General features: G+C 31.0%; 2 protein-coding genes across 2 annotated transcripts; one reads left to right on the top strand and one right to left on the bottom strand.

Annotated features, from left to right (window-relative positions):
• Nucleotides 1-346: 346 nt before the first annotated feature.
• On the top strand, nt 347-15,479 carry LOC108911334. The gene is made up of 4 exons (XM_018716246.2): nt 347-498; nt 13,040-13,141; nt 13,775-14,123; nt 15,205-15,479. The coding sequence occupies exons 1-4, from the start codon at nt 469-471 to the stop codon at nt 15,228-15,230; spliced, it is 507 nt and encodes a 168-aa protein (XP_018571762.1). The 5' UTR covers nt 347-468; the 3' UTR covers nt 15,231-15,479.
• Nucleotides 15,480-17,029: 1,550 nt separating this feature from the next.
• On the bottom strand, nt 17,030-18,107 carry LOC108911330 (nuclear migration protein nudC). The gene is made up of 4 exons (XM_018716242.1): nt 18,024-18,107; nt 17,871-17,948; nt 17,428-17,778; nt 17,030-17,056 (listed from the first exon to the last, which is right to left on the bottom strand). Exons 1-4 carry the CDS (start codon nt 18,105-18,107, stop codon nt 17,030-17,032), a joined length of 540 nt encoding a protein of 179 aa, XP_018571758.1.
• Between the last annotated feature and the right edge of the window lie 718 nt (nt 18,108-18,825).

Raw genomic sequence — 18,825 nt, forward strand, 5'->3', positions numbered from 1 at the left:
ACAGTTCATTCATTAAACAAGAATCGCGAAGTCATTGACCGCAAAGAGAAAAAAATTGCTCAAAAACCGAAAACAATGGCGCAGCGCGTATGAACTCTAACACGTCGCTCGCGAGCCTTATCTCTTATTCATGAACAGACCGAAAGAGAAAAAAAACCGTTTCGCGGATCCGGCAAGCCCGAGCGTATGCCAATGCATGCCGGAAGGTGGTAAACCCGCCAACTCTAGGATATGCACGGCCCGAAACCGTCGTCGTCGCCGTCGTCGTGGGCAGGCGACCGGTGCCGAACCGGACGAGGAGTTATTTAAGAAAAGCTCCTCGGGATGCTGCCGCCAGTAAGCTGTTCCGCGCCGTGCCGGCCGCTGAGAGTGAAGAGAGTGGTGTGTTGTGGATGATATCTTTGGGAATTTACTAGTTCTTTTTGTTTACTGTAAACCTACGGCCAAGTGGATAAAGACCGTCTCAGAATGGACAACAAAAGTTACGTCCCAGATAACGTAAGTGCCCCCGCAACACCTCCCGATACTAACAAACAAATTCCTGAAAAAAAAAAAAAAAAACTGAAGAAACTAATGTTACGATATGCGATGTAGAGCAAAGGCTTTCTGCATACCTGTTTATTTAAACAATACATTTTAAATGCAATAAATTTTGGACCTACTAACACTTCGTGACCTATTTTAGTAAGTAACTATTTAAACAATACCTATTAAAACTATCCGGTAACAGTAGATAGATCCTTAGACTTTTTATAATGAAAAATATTAAAACAATAACAAATTATTGGTATTAAATTATTAAAATGTAAAAACGATTTAGGTACTATGAATCAGAACTGAAATTTTTTTAACAGGAATTAGCTAAACATACAGTTTCAAATTACACTCGAGATATTCTAACAAGGGTATGAGACATTTTAAAAGAAATGCACGATATATTTTCAAAGCTTTTTAGAACACTTTCAAATATATTTTGTAAATTAAATATGAAACACTATATCCTTATATTAATTTAAACATTTTAAAATTGTTTCATACATACCTAACGTCTAATGTTATATTATACTTTTGATAAATTTTTTTTAATTCATTCAAATTACAAAGAAAATACACATAAAAACATTGAAAACTCTTCCTATATCGGTTCAAGTAGGCAATATTTGCACAAGTAAAGATATAAGTATGTATTCAAATTATATTTAGGAAATTCTAGCAGAGGTGTGTGATATTTTTAAAAGAAATTACTTTTAACATCTACACACATATATTTTTTAAATTAAACACGAAACACTGTATCTGTATTATTTAAATAAGATTTATATTCTTCATTAATGTCTAATAAAGCTTAAATTTGTATTACTTAATTCAAATTACAAAAGCAGCTTTGAAAAAATGTTATGTTTACTTTCTTAATGTTCGTGAAAATAAAAATTTTAAGAAAAAACACTTCCTAAATCTGTTGAAATTCAAATTATTTGCCGAATAAAAAATATGTATTAAAATTATATTTAGTATACCTATTCTAACAGAAATATGGGATATTTTTTGAAGAAAATCCTACATGATTTCTAAATTTCTTCAAATTATGTCATGATGCATAATTTCAGATATATTTTGAAATTTAAATATGAAACACCACACAGATACGTAACACCACGTACATATATTTTTTATTTAGCGTTTCGACTGTTTAATAACTTACTTTAATAATTCTCATTTTGCTTCAATTTTGATTCATATCGTTGAAATAAAGCTGTGTGTTTACTTTCTTCATCCCAGTTAAAATGGGAATTAAAAAAAACATTAAAAATACTCTATATCTGTTGAAACTTGATCATTTGTCAAATAAAAACATATCTAAATTATACTTAGTATATTCCAGGAAGAGGAGATACCTATTCCTCTGAAAGAAAATAGGTACTTAACGATACAATTTCCAAACTTTATTTTATTCAACCATATGCAATATTTCCCATTATATTTATTAAACTAAATACTACTAATTAAAATCTTGATTCATTTAAAGATTACAAAGCTACAGAAAAGCTACGCGAGATCTCTGAAAAAGTAACTTTTACTTTCTTGATTTCAGAGAAAACGGGAATTTCAAAACACGCTCATAACTACAGGTACACTATGTATACAAACATTAAAAACGCTTCGTGTATTTGCTGATGCCGAACGTTTCCTTTCGATTCTCACAGACGTTCTCTTGGTACATTTAAACTAAAAACTGTTGACCTGGATTAGTAAAGAAAACAAACGCGAAGGCCCCGAAATCCACCTTCAGTTCATCTATGAGAAACCGCCGTTTTAATTATTTTTTATTTTACAACAATAACTTATGTAACGTGTTGTAACACGTATACGAAGTGAAATTCCTTGAAAATAAATGATTATTATTCCGCCGCAATATATGCAACGGTTATTCGCGTATACTGGAATTATTATATGAAATTCTAAAAACGGTGAGCAATTTTTTTCAGTGCACACGTCAGTTACAATAAACTGAAAATGAAAAGTAGTATTCTATTTGCCGCCACAAACGTTATTAATACGACAGGTAATTATACAATTAATGAGTTCCCATTGAGAATTTAATAACAACTTCAGCGTTAATTATTTAACAAAACAACTTTTAAATTACGTACAAGAGTTCAATAAATCACTTACACTGCCATTGGACGTAAAACTCATAATGAGAAACATAATGATAAATAGAATATAAAACGCATTTATCGTTTGTTGCGTTAAGATGAAGTTATAAACTTAAACCTTGTAGATATTATATATTATAATTTACTACTTTTAGATCTTTAAATGATTATTTTTCTCATTGACATTGATCACGATCATGGACGTGACGTACCATGAAATTCTAAAAAAGTAGGTTCTGTTTGGAATCCCATATACCCAGTACATTTCACTACGGGTGAAAAACGAGTTTACTAGATATTGTGGGTGTAATTCAATGATGTAGGGACTTCATTTCGAAGAGTAGTTGTTTAGTACAATATCATTAATCCCTGAGGTTACTTGTTAGAATACTTTTCTATAATAAAAAAAAAATGATTTTTAACATCAGGTATCTCAAAAAATAAGAGTTTCAGAACACAACTATTAACACTTTTTTAATTAGTTTGGTGAAGTATTTTAACTACGCTGTGCTTTCGAAAACTGCTTTTTGACACACAACTTAAAATAATAATTCTTCTGAATAAATGAATGACTAAGACTTTTTCATTTTTTAGTTTAACATCATGTATAGGTATATGTTCTAGTTGAATATAATGGTGGTACCATTTAGTCTTCACTTTATTTCAGCAAAGTGTATATCAATGAACAAAAAAAAACGCTTTCATTCAAACACTTTCATGAAAATTTAATTATCTTTAAAAATATATGAATTCATAAGAAAACACGTAATTCTAGAGTTCCATTGATATTCAAATCAATTCTAGTCCCACCTATAGGCTATATGGAAATTTTATGTTAAAAATTAAAAATAAAAAACTGTAAATCAGCACTAAGATCCGTTCCTATAACCCATACATTAATATCACGATAAAGGCTAATGCTAATGACGATAAATCTAAATATTAACAAGGAAGCCACAATTAAAAGTATACAAGGAGTGAAATATGTTAATTCATATACGCGTAGCAAGTGCATATAGATTTAGCTCATTTTTTATATCGCGCCTTGAAAATATGAATAATTTCATTATGCATACGCATAGGTTGAGCAATGCTTTTTTATTGTCATGAAAATTCGAAGAATAAAAACGGCGTTCTCAAGGAAAATATGCAGCTCGTATGGGGAAGATCAAACTTTAAAGGAATTATATGAGAGAAGTAATCTCGGATTTGAATTAATTCACTCTAAAACGCATATCATGAGGCAATAACTCCCATACTTGAGAAACTTCATTTAAATAATTCACCAATAAAATATAAGGCTACCCAGATCGATTAGATATATAAATAGTTATGTTGAGGAAACATTATACTGGGCTGGATTGTGTTTCATATCTTTAGTAAGTATATTCAACAGGAAAAATATTTGCTGTTGGTTTAACTATAGAAAAAATGTTATTAGGTTTAACATTGTTTCAACTTTGGACATAATACATCAAGGTTAATTAAATAATCATAAAACTGAATTGCACTTCTTCTAGTGACTTTTGCAATTATTATTTTATTTTATTCAGTATTTGCAAGTCAAAATTGTTTTGTGTATAAAAGCTATACAATATTATTGAAATTAACTACAGAAAATGAGCAAAAAAATGCTGTAATCCGATTATACTTTCTGCATAAACAAATAAAACCCTGTCTGATTGATTATTATAATGACAAAAACTAATGCATGACAAATACAATAGGTACTTTCAGTAAACACTGATTTGCTGCTACATTTTTAAATACCTTCGTATATAATGAAGAAGCCCTTACACTCTATTTAAAGTTAATGAGATTATTAACTACATTTCTCAATGCGTTAGTAATAGTAAATTCTGCGGAATTTATTACACCAGCACATGCACAGTTTTGTCGGAAGTATTATAAAATATTACGTTAATACGACATTTACGTAACTACTAACCACCTCATAATCGCTTGGGAATTCAAGTGACTATAAACTGTAAAAAAATTATGCACGCATCACATCAATGAATCGGTCTAAATATAGTCTATACTGAGATCACATATCTTTTCGTATAGCATGCAAACAAAAGGCGCAATCTGTTTTATGAGATTAAAACATTAAAATAATATTTGTCTTTCGTAATATAGCGACTGCGGTTTTAATTCAGCATCTCCCGGAGATTAAGAAGTGTTCATTGAATACTTACAAAACCGTGAAGTGAGACGGTAAGCTTACGATTTGATCAATGGATTACGCGAAGAAGGCCAACTGTGACACAATTTTATACGAAAACTATAAATTTTAGTAAGGGAAGAACACTTCACTGTCATGGTCAACTCAAAAATAGTAAGATGATTGTTTATATTTTAATAAGCGGTAACTCGTGACCTATTAAAGCAAGAGTAATATATTATAATTAGTTACAGTATTCATAATGCGAATTTTATGCGTATAATATACATAAATATTATCTTAACATTGACACGAATACATAAAAATAATTACAAATAAAGGAGAAAAACTATAAATGTGCTATGGGAGGAAAACTCACCGACACAAAATTATGTAAAAAAAAAGTTGAGAAATTCTATAAATTGCATACTCTGGCGTGAATAAATGTCCAGGAAATGCATTTGATATGAACGTGAGTCTTACTAATTATAAGTATATTGTGCAAAACAATATAATTTAATTATGTTTTGGTGCTTTGGTGTTGATGTTTCTAGTTTATTTAAATATTAAGTAATTAAATAAAAATTCCAGATTAATATACAGGGTGATTCAGAACTTATCAAAAAAAAATTCTGGATGTACAGGGGCAGGGGACCCTTACAAATACAATTTTGTAAAGATAAAATCAAAAAGGTCTGTTCGAAAATTTGAAAATACACTTCTGCACGGCACTGGAAACTGGTCCCACGCACAATGCGACCGGCATGGCGGTATGATAAAAACGGACAAAAACTTTCGCAAGGAAAGAAATATGTAAATAGAATTTTATAGCACCTATTTTATATCGGCAAATTAAACTGATTTTGCCTTTATTAATTAATAAAACTAATTTGTGTTTTTAAATAATAAAATCATTTGACATACCCGATGTTACAACAATTGTTCAAAATTTTATCCACCAATGTGTCAAACACATTTGGGTCCGTTGTACTCAGTTTCTACGAACTAACACAAATGTTGTCTTGTTTCACCATAACACAAATGCTTCACCATAAATTAAAACGATATCCATCAACTCCCAGCACACGCAAACCATTTTTGACCCTAACTACCCATTTTTGACACTCACTACTAAAAACCTATTGTAAACACCACAGATAACAGGTAAATATCGCAACGACGATTGCAAAATCCGAATTCAGTATTCGGAGTCGCTGAGGCCACGTGGCGAATGACGCTAGAGACTACAGTTGTCCAGCTATGTAGTGGTTGAACGTACTATAAGTTCAATATGTTTTTTTCTCGGAAACTATAAGGATTTTCCAAATTTTTTTTTTTACGATATTGATTCCATTTCTCATGCTGCATCTATTCCCAAATTTTTTTGGATAAGTTGTGAATCACCCTGTATAGCTCCAGTGACACGCTATTCTGATAGTTACTAAATAGGTATTTCTAAATAAAAAGTGTTGAGCCACTTATAAAATGTACTAATAATTTAATTCCTTACACTAGCTGCACGAGACATGACTACAGATAACGCTAATTTAAAGCAAAACTATAGATTTTATTAAATAAAGTTACTATTTTCAGTAAAATTATTGAAAAATTTAACAAAATTATTGTATACCTACAAGGTTACAACTTTTTAATTGTCCAAGACAGGTATTTCTGATATTATATCTGATAACAAAAACAAAGGTTAACACTTTTAAGATACTTGCATTAATACTGACAGCAAAAATCAATTTCTCACATCATGTAATATCAGACTACACATTTTTGCCTTGAAATTTCGAAAAACAAGTGAAATACGACTAAAAAGAAATAATATAAAATCGGTTTCTTTCGGATGTCTTCTGAACATAATTAAAAACAAAACATCGTTTCCGGTAAGTTGGTTGCAATGAGAACACACCTAAATATACGTACAATAGTTGAGATATTTATATGTTTTGATAAGTCAAATTTGTTAACTTTTCCATAACATTATTGATATTGCACATAAATTAACAAATCAAACTCTGTATAAGGCAAATATTGACACACATTAGCAATTATTAGATATAAATCACATTTACTTTATACATGTAATTGTTATTACTAACATGAAATTAAACTTTTTAAAATAATATTAATTAATCAACATCAATTAGCACCTAGGATTTAATCCATATATTTAAATTGCAATAACTGTATGCACTGAATAATTATATTTTCTAATATAATAAATGAACGGCCACTTAATAATTCGATTAGCTTTTTTTGTTAGGTCTAATATTTTACCTATTTTATAAACTGCAAAACTTTCACTCGAGACAGCAAATCAGCAGTAAAAACATTTCATAGCTCAAGTACACATTTATGTCTACACGACACACAGGAAGTTGTTAAAGTGCGAGATACAATTCAAAACACGATTTCTTCGAAATTTAGAGAATATTATACAAAAAATCTACCGCAAGAACTAGTTTGATTCAACTAAATTCGTCTCGCCAAGGGTTTGACCTACCGTTAAATTTAAATGTGCCGCGAGACCTCAACTCCTGATTGAACATATAAGGCATGCAAAGAAAAAATTGGTATAAATTTTAGATATCTTCGCAAATCAGCCTTGGTCGATGACAAGCAAAATGGATAAATTTAAAAGGTACCACTTCTACAAACAATGTCCCGGTGCAAATCTGTCAAACAATTAACCTTCTGCATTTAGTCTGTTGACCTTTAGTACGGTCACTTAGACACATACTTAGGTGTAGGCCAAACATTATAATCGGATGGTTAAACAAACTTAACAAAGCTGTCATGAATACGAAGTGATTTATTAAACATTGTTTTTAATGTATGTATGACTATTTATTTTCAACGTGAACATTCCTCCAAAGAATATTTGTATATTTCATATGCATTCAGGGTATTATACTTATAAATTGCTTAGAATTACAAGGTTCTATATTACAATTTTCCAGAAATTGATATTTCCATACCGAATGTTGATGGCTCTGGCATCTATACATAAGATACCCATTTCAATATGCAGTATATATGGGTTTCAGACTCATTATTGTTCATTAGAATCCATAGTTTATCTTTTTTATTAATTTTTTTCCATAACTTATGATTTTTTTTAAATATGGTTCACTTTTTCTTCTACTATTGTAACTACAGTACAACTGCGACAGTCCGGACATGCGCCAGTCCGGTCACTCCAATAATTCGGACGCTTCTACATTTCGGACAATTTAAAATTTTTACCTCTACAATCCGGACATATTTTTTTATGCAAGAATAAATATTAAAATTCGGGAGTTTCCAGTTTTTTACAGGCACGTTCTATCATTATCACGCTCTATCATTACTTCAGTTTCGGTTCATTCTTTCGCAAGCGTGTTTGTCTAATTCCAATCCAAGTGCCATGTTTTTAAATAATAAACGCAAACATAAAACACTAACCTTAAAAGAAAAGTGTGATATTTTACAAAGTCTTGATGAGGGAAAAACTATTAGGCAGGTTGCCGAAAAATTCCATGTTCCTAAATCAACGATTTGCGACATTAAAAAAAAATAAGGAGAAAATAAAACAATTTATTTCGAATACCTATAATGGACCCGGTAACATTTGAACCAGAATAATGTAATAAACCATCGTGCTGGGATGATGAAGATATGATACCGCTTCAGGTTCTGCGTCATGAACTGCAGTCATCTATGATGACATGAAATCCATCCAAAATATGATTGGAGCTATGCATTTCAGTAATGACATAACTGAAGAAGATATCAATGATTGGGCAACTGGTGCAAATGAATTTTCATTGGATTTTTCCGATGAAGAAATAATACAACACGCTAAACGAAATTAATCGTCAGTGCTGCTTACGGACTCTGAAGACGACTTTGTAGTAATGGATGCAAAAACAAAAATCTCTAATGCTGCTGCAAAGAAATCATTTTCAGTTTGCGTTCAGTGGGCTGAGGAGAATAATTTGGATATGCAGGATATTCTATTGTTAAAGAGACTACAGCAAAAAGCACAAATCAACCACCTCAACAAAGTTAGTCAGCACAAAATAACTTCGTTTTTTAATAAATCATAGTATGTACAATGCATGTATGCACATACAATTTAATTCACTTAGATTATTTCAATATTTTCACCTACTATAGTCCGGACAACTCGTTAATCCGACCGACTCTAAAACTATATGTGTCCGGATTGTCGAAGTTGCACTGTATTCACATTTTTTATCTGTAATTTGTTCATAATATACCTATTCATTTACAATTTTCGTAAATTATCAAGCAATAAATAAATAAAATATATACGATATTATAATTACCATTAATATAAATATGAAAATTTCGTATTGTGCCCTGACAAATTTCTAAATTCTGGACACCTTATTTTAGGCTTAGGAATTTTGATGTTTTTTTCATAAGAGTTTGTTACCAGACCAGTAATAAATGCACAAACTTAAACAAAATTGCTGAACACAAAATGGAAACAAATTCATTTATAAAATAATAATTTTGATATCATGTAACTCCTTTAATAATGAGGTGTTGAAAAAGTAACATAAAAACTTATATCATTATTTCTATGAGTACAATTATCCCCTAAACTTTTCGCACATAATTTTCGGACACCCTGTATATATGAAATATTTATACGTGTTTTCCTTGGGAATTAGTTTTTGTAACATGAAACCTTAAAAGACAAAGTAACAGTTATACAAGTGGTTACGCGTTTAAATAAAATAGGAACTCGAGTAGTAGGAATCAACGGAAGTCAAAATCTAGACAATTAGGATGGATGGGAAGCCAATAAACATACTCACCAGAAAAGTATACGAGACCAAAACGAAAGGAAAAACAGAAGAGACTGACAAAGGAAATGTGAAAAAGCTGTTGTTAAAGAAATCAAGTAGGAAGATATATTGTTATATTTGCTTTCCAGTGTATTAGATTTTAATTTAACAGCTTTTCAAGTTTTTCTTATTTGAAAAAGTAAAAACATTTCTAACGTGTTTGTTGCACTGCAGCATAAGTAAACAATGTCTTTTTAACTTGCTACGGAAGATAAATTGTCATTTATACTTTTTCCGAGACAGATAGAAAAATACTGCCAAAAACCGTGAAAATAATGAAATACAAAGAGTTTTCCTTATTAGAGGGATTTTAAACCGACGCTATTCTCATCAATATACTGAAAAAAAAAAACAAACGAATCTGCTCACAAATTGTATACAAAAGGATATTTTCAAAAGTTACAAAACGTCGACAATTTTTTCTAACAGGGATACTTATCCAATAGATGCTCATGCCTAATAGCGACAAGCATATGACCTAAACAAGAAATTCATCTGCTGAAAATTATCCCCATTCTTTTCTGTGACATAGATGGAATTTGGATTACTATAAGAAAAACTGTTAAACGACTATTGTGCCTTCTATTACTGAAACTAGTAGCACCAAGTTTTGGTTTATTCATTTATTCAATAAATTTCATGTTTTGTCACGTTCTCGGTACAGTCGTAACTATATTTCTTCTAATCATGTCGTTGGACCATTGGAGGCCATATTGAGAGGACAAAGATTGAATAACGATGATAAGGCTATTCTTTCCGAATGGTAAATAGTAAAAAAAAAGTATTGTATGTACTCAGTACTGGTTATTGCACAGAAAAAATACATGTCATTTATATTATACAAGTGTCCTGAATCATCTGTCAGAACAAAGTAATATATTTTCTTATTATAACAAAATGCCAGACTCTAAAGCTTTATAATGAGCGAATAATTCTTGAATATCAGGAAACGGCATCGAAAATGCCATTACAAAATGAATCACGCCAAATTTTTCTTGACGTCACAAGTTACACAACGTATTTCCTCTGATACAACATAGAGCACGAGTACAAGGTACAAGGTTCCAAATTCCCAAATATTGCCACATCTCTTACGCGATCAAGGCCGAAGAAAACTGCATAATATACCTATCTAATTGGGCAAGGCAATACCGATTCGCACCTGGTGGACTACCTGTTCAAACGCACGCGACTACGAGGAAAGAAAGTTGACGAGACATTCTTTACGTAATCATAATAATAATTATTATTAGTTTCGTGGTCCTAAGTCATGCATATCTGCCAAAATATAAAGTACTGCAAAGAATTAATAAAGAAATACATTCGCTTTGTCGAATCGTTTTCGTGTTAAAATATAGCGCAATATAACATCTCAAATACATTTGATAAGGTGTAAATCACGAGAAAATCCTGAAATCTGGCTGTGCCTTTCGAATTATTCAATAAAATATCGTTGAACCTGCCACTACAAAAATAGAATCCGTCGAGGTATGCAATAAAAAAACCTAGATCCGGAATGTGCCTGGCAAATTAATATTTATACCAAGCAAGGTCGTTTAAAGAACTTCGTGGCAGTAAACTACTAAATATAAACAAACCCATCTAAAGGATGTTCAAAAGAAAGGTTATAATTATTGTTAGCTAGCACTTTAAGATGTAAAAATTTTGAAAAAATGCTAATTAAGTTATAGGATCCTCTACGATAAATATAAACACCTAAATATATGCAAATTGTTGACATTAATGAATTCCGGTTAGCTAAAACATGTGATACTGCATGCATTACTAAAACATTAGTAAATACCCACAAATATCTATACATATTGCAGTTTTTAAATTACATTACGGGTTTGCTTACTATTTTATAAAACAACGGTATTTTACGTAATTTCTTATAACGAGATTTCACGTTTTATTCCTATTTTATATAAATAATAATTAACTTATTGATGATGCTGTTTATTAATATATGCAATTAATAACAAACAACTGTTATAAGAATAAATAAAACCTATTTTTGAAATAATGAATTTGATATTTGTTACGATCAGTATCCAGCTAGAATCATTCGTCGGCTGATCCACCAGACATATACCGTTTCGAATTTATTAGTTCTTATCAGTATGCCAAATTAAGTAATAAATTAATTATAAATGTATCGAATATTTATTTCGACGTTAATATTTATTGAATTTAAACTGAAGAAACGTTTAACATTTTTAGTCAATTTTAATTATTTGTTTAAACTCAGCAGCTTAGGAAAATGATGTAATTTTCCTATAAATTTTAATCGTTTAATTTAAAGCAAAATTGAAACTTGGGAAAATATAAAAGTTTCGCTTTAAAATTATGTTTTAGAAAAAAACCGAAACCACTCAGCACCGGTAATTCATTTTTGTTTGAATTATTGTTATATTTAAATTGAATTGAAAAAAAAACTATTGAACGAACAATGGCTTTTACCAATCAATAAGGAAATCGGCAGATTGCGCTCGTCCCATAAAAATCGAGGCCGTTAAGTCGCGCAAATTTATACGGTTTGTGAGAAATCTCATGCCAGAACCGGGCAAATCCTGTAGTGGCAACCGATCCGTCTTGCGGCTTAGGCGCGGCACCAAAAATGATTCCTTTCAAATCCACCTTTATTTTGCCGCAAATTACGAACCGACAGCGAAGGTCGAGGGGGCTTATTTTTAGACCAGTTTATTAACAAAGTGGGCGATCTTAATTTAATAGGGCGATTAAAGCACTTTTGGCCGCGCAACATTGGTCCGGTTCAGTGATTCCGAGTAGGTTACAATTATGACAATAAACAAGACACGGTTAAATTTTCTTGCACAAAGTACATTCGCATTTTGCTTCCACGCATTTCTAAGGAAATGTGATTGTGTCTCCTCATAATGTGAAAAGATACGCGAGGCAGGCTTCCTAAAGGAAACCGCACCTAAAAACATAACAAAAATAGTTGATGATGCGGAATGCACTTTTTTGTCATCCGCCCATAGTTAGTAGCTAGTAGCGAAGGCTGTTTCTTAAAAAAGGAGGGCCGCACAAAGAGAACATTTCAAATCTTGTTTTTATTTGTATCACATTACTAGCAGACCGACTTTTCACCCAGAGTCCTTGAAATAAGCACCTAATCAACAAACTCAACTTAGCATAGCAACTATTAACGGTAATACCTAACGCAAGCATTGCATAAGTCATAATTTATTGCAAAGACAATTTTCAGATCGTAGCATGAATGGAATAGCCATGAAAAAAAAATAAAAACAAGGATTTAATGCGCGTTTTTATGTGCGTTGTTAATTTTTTGTAATCTAGAATTTAAATATTTTTTTTTCTTACAGATCCCTGCAGATCTCGACAAGAGTTGGCACATCCCCAGACCCACACTAGCTCGTAGCTCGAAAAGTTCGCAAGGTTCTACTTCTAGTAATAATAGTACACAGGTAAGGCTTTCAAATCACATCATATATTTTTTTATTTACATGATTAGTATAAAAATGTAAAAATCAGAGTCGAACTGCATATAAAGATCTAACAATTGAATCATATTTGTCCACTACTTTCACTCATTAGAACGGGCTCTAATACTATTCCTAGTGAGCCAAACTTATCACGTAAATATAAAAGTTCCTTGGTTCTGTCAATTTATAATCCTTGGTCCTCAACCTCTACAAATACACAAGTTACAAACAAGAGTATGCAACCAGATACACATGCATTTCGGAAATACAAATCAAACATACTTTATTGAAAGAACACTCTGCCGATTTGTATATATTGCTTCCTTAACTTTATAGTGATATAAGCTTTTACAGATCTGTATCTATCTTTAATAATAAGAGAAATATGGCCAGAAGAGTCTGAAAAATTTGTTGTTGCCACGTCTTCCCTATTATTAGAAACAGATCTATCAAATATCATGTCATCGTTATATTAAGGAAGTGCTCTATCCAAATATGTAAGTTTGGCTTAAGTCATTGAATAAATTTCTGACAATACAACCGCTGCAACTTAATTCATATTTTGAGAATTTGCTTCAAAATGCTCAGGTGATTAACGAGACATATTATTTACAGAGTGCAAAATCAGGGTCGCTGTTACTCACAGCTGCAAATTTGGCTCAGATCCATCATCAAGAGTCAGCAAGCGAAGATGCAATTAGCACAAGAAACCAAAACATACAATACTACCTCCAACAGACAGGCAATGATGATCTCCTAGTACTACCAACGATTAATACAAAGAAGCCAGAACCTGACAACGTATCGATAGCGAGTTCCATGCATTTCACAGTCGTCAATGTGAACACGAGGCAGAAACCTCCACAGAGAAGTTTCTGTAGAAAACACCAGTTAACCATTTTAGTCCTTTCTATGTCTGCCTTATTCACAATAGGAATACTGACTGCAATTTTTCTATTAGAAAGTAAGTACCAAAGCATCAAAAATATATTTTTTTAATTTCGATACAATTTTACTTAATATTCTTAATTGTTAAAAAAAAAATACAGTTTTAAATAACGTATTACAAAACATAAGGCACATGTAGCATTAATCATCAGTGACACAGCAGTTTTCTTATAACATAATGTGTTACCAAAACTTCTAATGAGAATGCTAGTCTGAATTTTTGTGACCATATCGTAAACTTCAATAAAAATATAAAATTCATTTTGATGATCAAAAAAATTATCTCCTACCAGTGATATTACGAATTATTGGATGTTACTGGACCTAAGAGGTTTGACCATTGGTTCATTTAAAATTAATGGTTTCAAAACGTTACAAGATGAAGAGTTTCCTTTGCCCTTAAATATCCACTTTATTTTCCTAAAATTATCCTCAAAATTTAAAATTAAAGCAATATTGAAAGAAAAACAACATTATTCAAAGGAGCAAGCTAAAATTTAAAAAGTACTTACAACCCATTAGAAAGAAGACAGTGAAAAAGAGAGGGAGAGGACAAACAAAAAATAGTTATTAAAGAATTTAAAACAATAAAATAATGAAAACAGATGAAAATATGTGAAGATTGTAACTAAAGAAAATATATTAGTTCATGTGGTGCATAGATGAAAGATGTGTACAGTTTTCTAGAATTACAGAAATATTTTCTTGCATTCATTAAATGAGTTTTAAATTATTGTTTTAGTTTCGTTCAATGCGAATTGTAAAGTAATGTGATGATTCCTCATATAATCTGAAATTTCTTATGATAATCACTGATACAAAATATGATGTTTCAATAAAATAATTCTACCTGAACCAAAACTTATATAATTTGATGATATAAATCTGTGTCGATAAAATATAAAAGGTAAGAATTTGTACATTTGTACGTGTCCGACAGATCATTTTCAAAATATTTTTCTGCACCTGACAATTAATGGCACATGTACCTACCTTACATTTGTGAAAAATAATTCTTTCTTAAAAATTAAAAAAAGAACAAGATTGTGAGACTTCGTTAATATATGGTGATTAATAAAATTTCTTTTTTTTTCCAGTGAGAGCCAAAAACCAAAGGTACTGATCGTTGTTAATTATAGGAATACAACTAAATGTACCACAGGAGGCATTAACTATACCCTAAATAGGAAATATTATTTATAAATTTATTTAATTAGCTTATTATAATTAAGGCAATCAATACAAATTGGACCAAAATTGAGGTTGTTCTTAGTGTTAAGACTATTTGTAATTATTTTAATTTTATATGTACTGTGATATGTAAACAATCATTATGTATAGTATTTATGTATTTTTATGATTTCTGTGGTCCCCACTACAGGAATTTTTTGTAAATTTGTTACAAATTAAATTTGATATATTTAAAATTTGTTTTCTTTTTCCTCAAAACCCAAAAAAAGAAAGAAAAAATTTGCTGCTGCTAAACTTTTAACAGCACATAAAATGGTTGAACTGAACAAAGATTTTTAAGAAATGTAGCATACAAAATGAGACGAATGAGCTGAAAATATAGTTACAATTAAATAAATTAACATATAAATAAGTATTGATACTTTTGAATTTAGAAGAATTAAGTTACATTTATATCCTTATAATGTATTTGCTAGCATATAGATTGTTGCAAAGTTTTAATAATAAAAAGAGTCAATCTGTAATTTAATATGCCTTTTCAACCAATTAATTACTTAACCATGGCTATAATAGTCCATTGTAAAAATATAAGAATGGTAAATTAAGTAATCAAATAATAATAGGTTAAAAGCTACATTAAGACATATTTAGTAGTGGTGGGCAAGATCCACATCATACATATAAATCATACGGATCTCTAGTGGGAATCGATTCATGCGGATCCCGATGCAAAAATAATTTCATATGTTTCGCATCACCGCATCAATGTGAGTTGAGACTGAAGTGAAGTGAATCGGTATCAACTGATTCTCGTATCCGATACAGGAATGAGTAGGTGGGAGGCGCACACATACTGGGAATCAGTTCATACATATAACGGTATAAGAATAATTTCGTATGTTCGCATCACCACATCAATGCGAATTGGGAATGAATCGGTCTCAACTGATTCTCGTGTCCGATACAGGTCGATGAGATACGATGCATTAGAAACAGTTTAGTGCATAGGAAACTAAATATTGAAATAAATTATATGAAATTGTGTAGTCTGAAACAAACTTATAATGTAAAAAGTAATTGTCAGAGTGATGTGTATTTCGTATTGTCAGAGTGATGTGTATCTCGTATTTAAATGTTGAATTGTTTGACCGAAAATAAATTTAAACAATAATTAATTTCACTTGAAAATAATTTGATGCTTTCTCAACTTGAGTTCAAATATATTATTGCATAGTTTCTGCTGAAGTTCATGGTTCTGCTAAAAAAATAAATTATAGATGATTGCAAAAAATTTGCAAATCTTGCCCTGGTATATTGACAGATAATTACCTCGCCTTAAATTAATTTATAAATAAATAAATAAAACACAAAAGCAATTTGTGCTATTACTGCTGCTGTACTTTGTAAAAACAGAATATGAAACAAGTAATGCGATAGTTATTTCTTATATTGTAATTTAATTAGAAAATATACGTGACAGGGAGTGTGATATGAGATACAATATATGAATGGGAATGAGTGGGCGACAAGCGCACACATTTACAAAATGTACAAGTACAAACTGTACCTGTACATCCGCACTGAATACGATTCCCATATGCGGATCTTTATGTTGATACATTTCACATCATGCGGATCATTAAAAAGATCCGTATTGCCCATCTCTAATATTTAGTCATTAGTATTTGTATCATTGTATCTGAATTTACTAGATTTTTACCTTCCATTAGATCAATCTATAGCCCAATTGTCGCCATTCTACATCAAACATGTTTAGAGATTTCAAATATCTTTAGAAGCATTTTTGCAAATGTAAATTATTTATAAATGTCAGGCCTGTATCCTGAAATTTAAGCACTGACAGATATTTCTTTAAAGAGCTTCTTTTTCTGATATACACAGAGCGTAAATGGCTCCATCTATCGCACTACTTCCCAACTACACCATTCATATGGCTACTACTAGTAGGAAGCGACCTGCTAAATTTATGATGCAAATTAAGTAGTCTTTATCCCATTTCAACCTATTTTATTTTTCACTTATTTTAAGATTCATTAAATTATTCAAAAAAATACAAAATTGCAATACATTTTTGGGCATGCTGGAAAAAATAAAATTAAAAAACTTACCTCAATATCTCCTAATGTTTGTGTCCATCTGTACTTGTCCAAATCACATCCATTCCCTTGGTTAGGCTTCAACTTTCCTTTTTCAGATTCATCCTCATCATCTTCTATTGTCTCTGTTGTAGGAGCAGGCTGAGCTGGTTGTGAGCTTTTATTAGCATCTATCTCAGCTTGAAGCTTTTCTGCTTCAGCATCTGTTAGTTCTGTTATCTCTGCAGATTTTATGGTCTCCTGCTCAGCCTTTTTAGCAGCTGCAGCTTTCAAACGGGCTTCTTTCTCACGTTTTCCTTTTAATTCAGTTTCGTGATGATCTCTACTGATTTTTTCATATTTTTTAAAAGTACTCATAACCAGCTAAAAATTATTACTTAACATTAGATATACCTAATTATTGTTTCAAAATGATGGAATAAAAAACAAATCTTAAAAAATTGTAAACCATTTACCTTTTCCCAAGCACCTTCTTCACCACCAATGAAGAAATCGGTTTTTCGGCCTAGAAAATTAACAAACGTGTCCAATAGCTGAAAATACAATCATTAATAACTTTCTTTATTATATTTACAATAATTTGAGGTTAGAATTAAAAACATAATTACCTGTGAAGCACCTTGCGGATGATGCTGAGCAATTGATAAAAACAAATTATCAAATTGTTCGGTCATGTCGTCGTCACCACTCATTCTTTAAATTAAAGTTAAACGTTTCAGTTGTAATAATTTCAAGTAAAAGCACCGCACGATTATACAAAAATGCGTTATATATTTATTGACAAAACAGTCACAGTCAAAACACGATATTCTAGTTACTGTTGGTTCTGTGGAGTTACTGGTGTTTAGTGTTCTAACTACTCCAAATTGAAGGTCGTGTTCTATTATTCATCATTTCGATGTGATGGATTTCGTAGAGCTAGTAAGAGATCAGAGTTTTTTAAACAGACCAATCGTAATACATCGATGGAATCATTGTACATATAAGTAAATTTACTTATACAATGATGGAATTCATCTCATTAAAACGAGGAATAGAAGAACACGGCCGAACTAGAAATTTCAAAACACAGGTTAGCCAACATTGGATTAAAAATTACAGTTTTCAATTTTGATCCTTCAAAAATACTATTCCAAAGAACTTAACATTCCGACAAAAGACCAAAAGAGTATATCTTTTCCTTTCTAAAGGCCAATTTATAAACCTTACCCGTTTCCATTTACCTAGGAAATGTAGTTACTTACATATAGACATCTATAGTCACTGTAATATAAAATAGATATATAATACAGATTACAGAGACATCCAGAATGATTGAAGTGTTTGTGTTTGGAGATCACAGCTTCTGCCTGTGTCTGTTAATACTACAGATGTTTATATACTAAAGATGATGTTAGAAATAATAAGCAT

Source organism: Anoplophora glabripennis, unplaced genomic scaffold (genome assembly GCF_000390285.2).
Source record: "Anoplophora glabripennis isolate ALB-LARVAE unplaced genomic scaffold, Agla_2.0 scaffold511, whole genome shotgun sequence".
Classification (NCBI taxonomy): Eukaryota; Metazoa; Arthropoda; class Insecta; order Coleoptera; family Cerambycidae; genus Anoplophora; species Anoplophora glabripennis.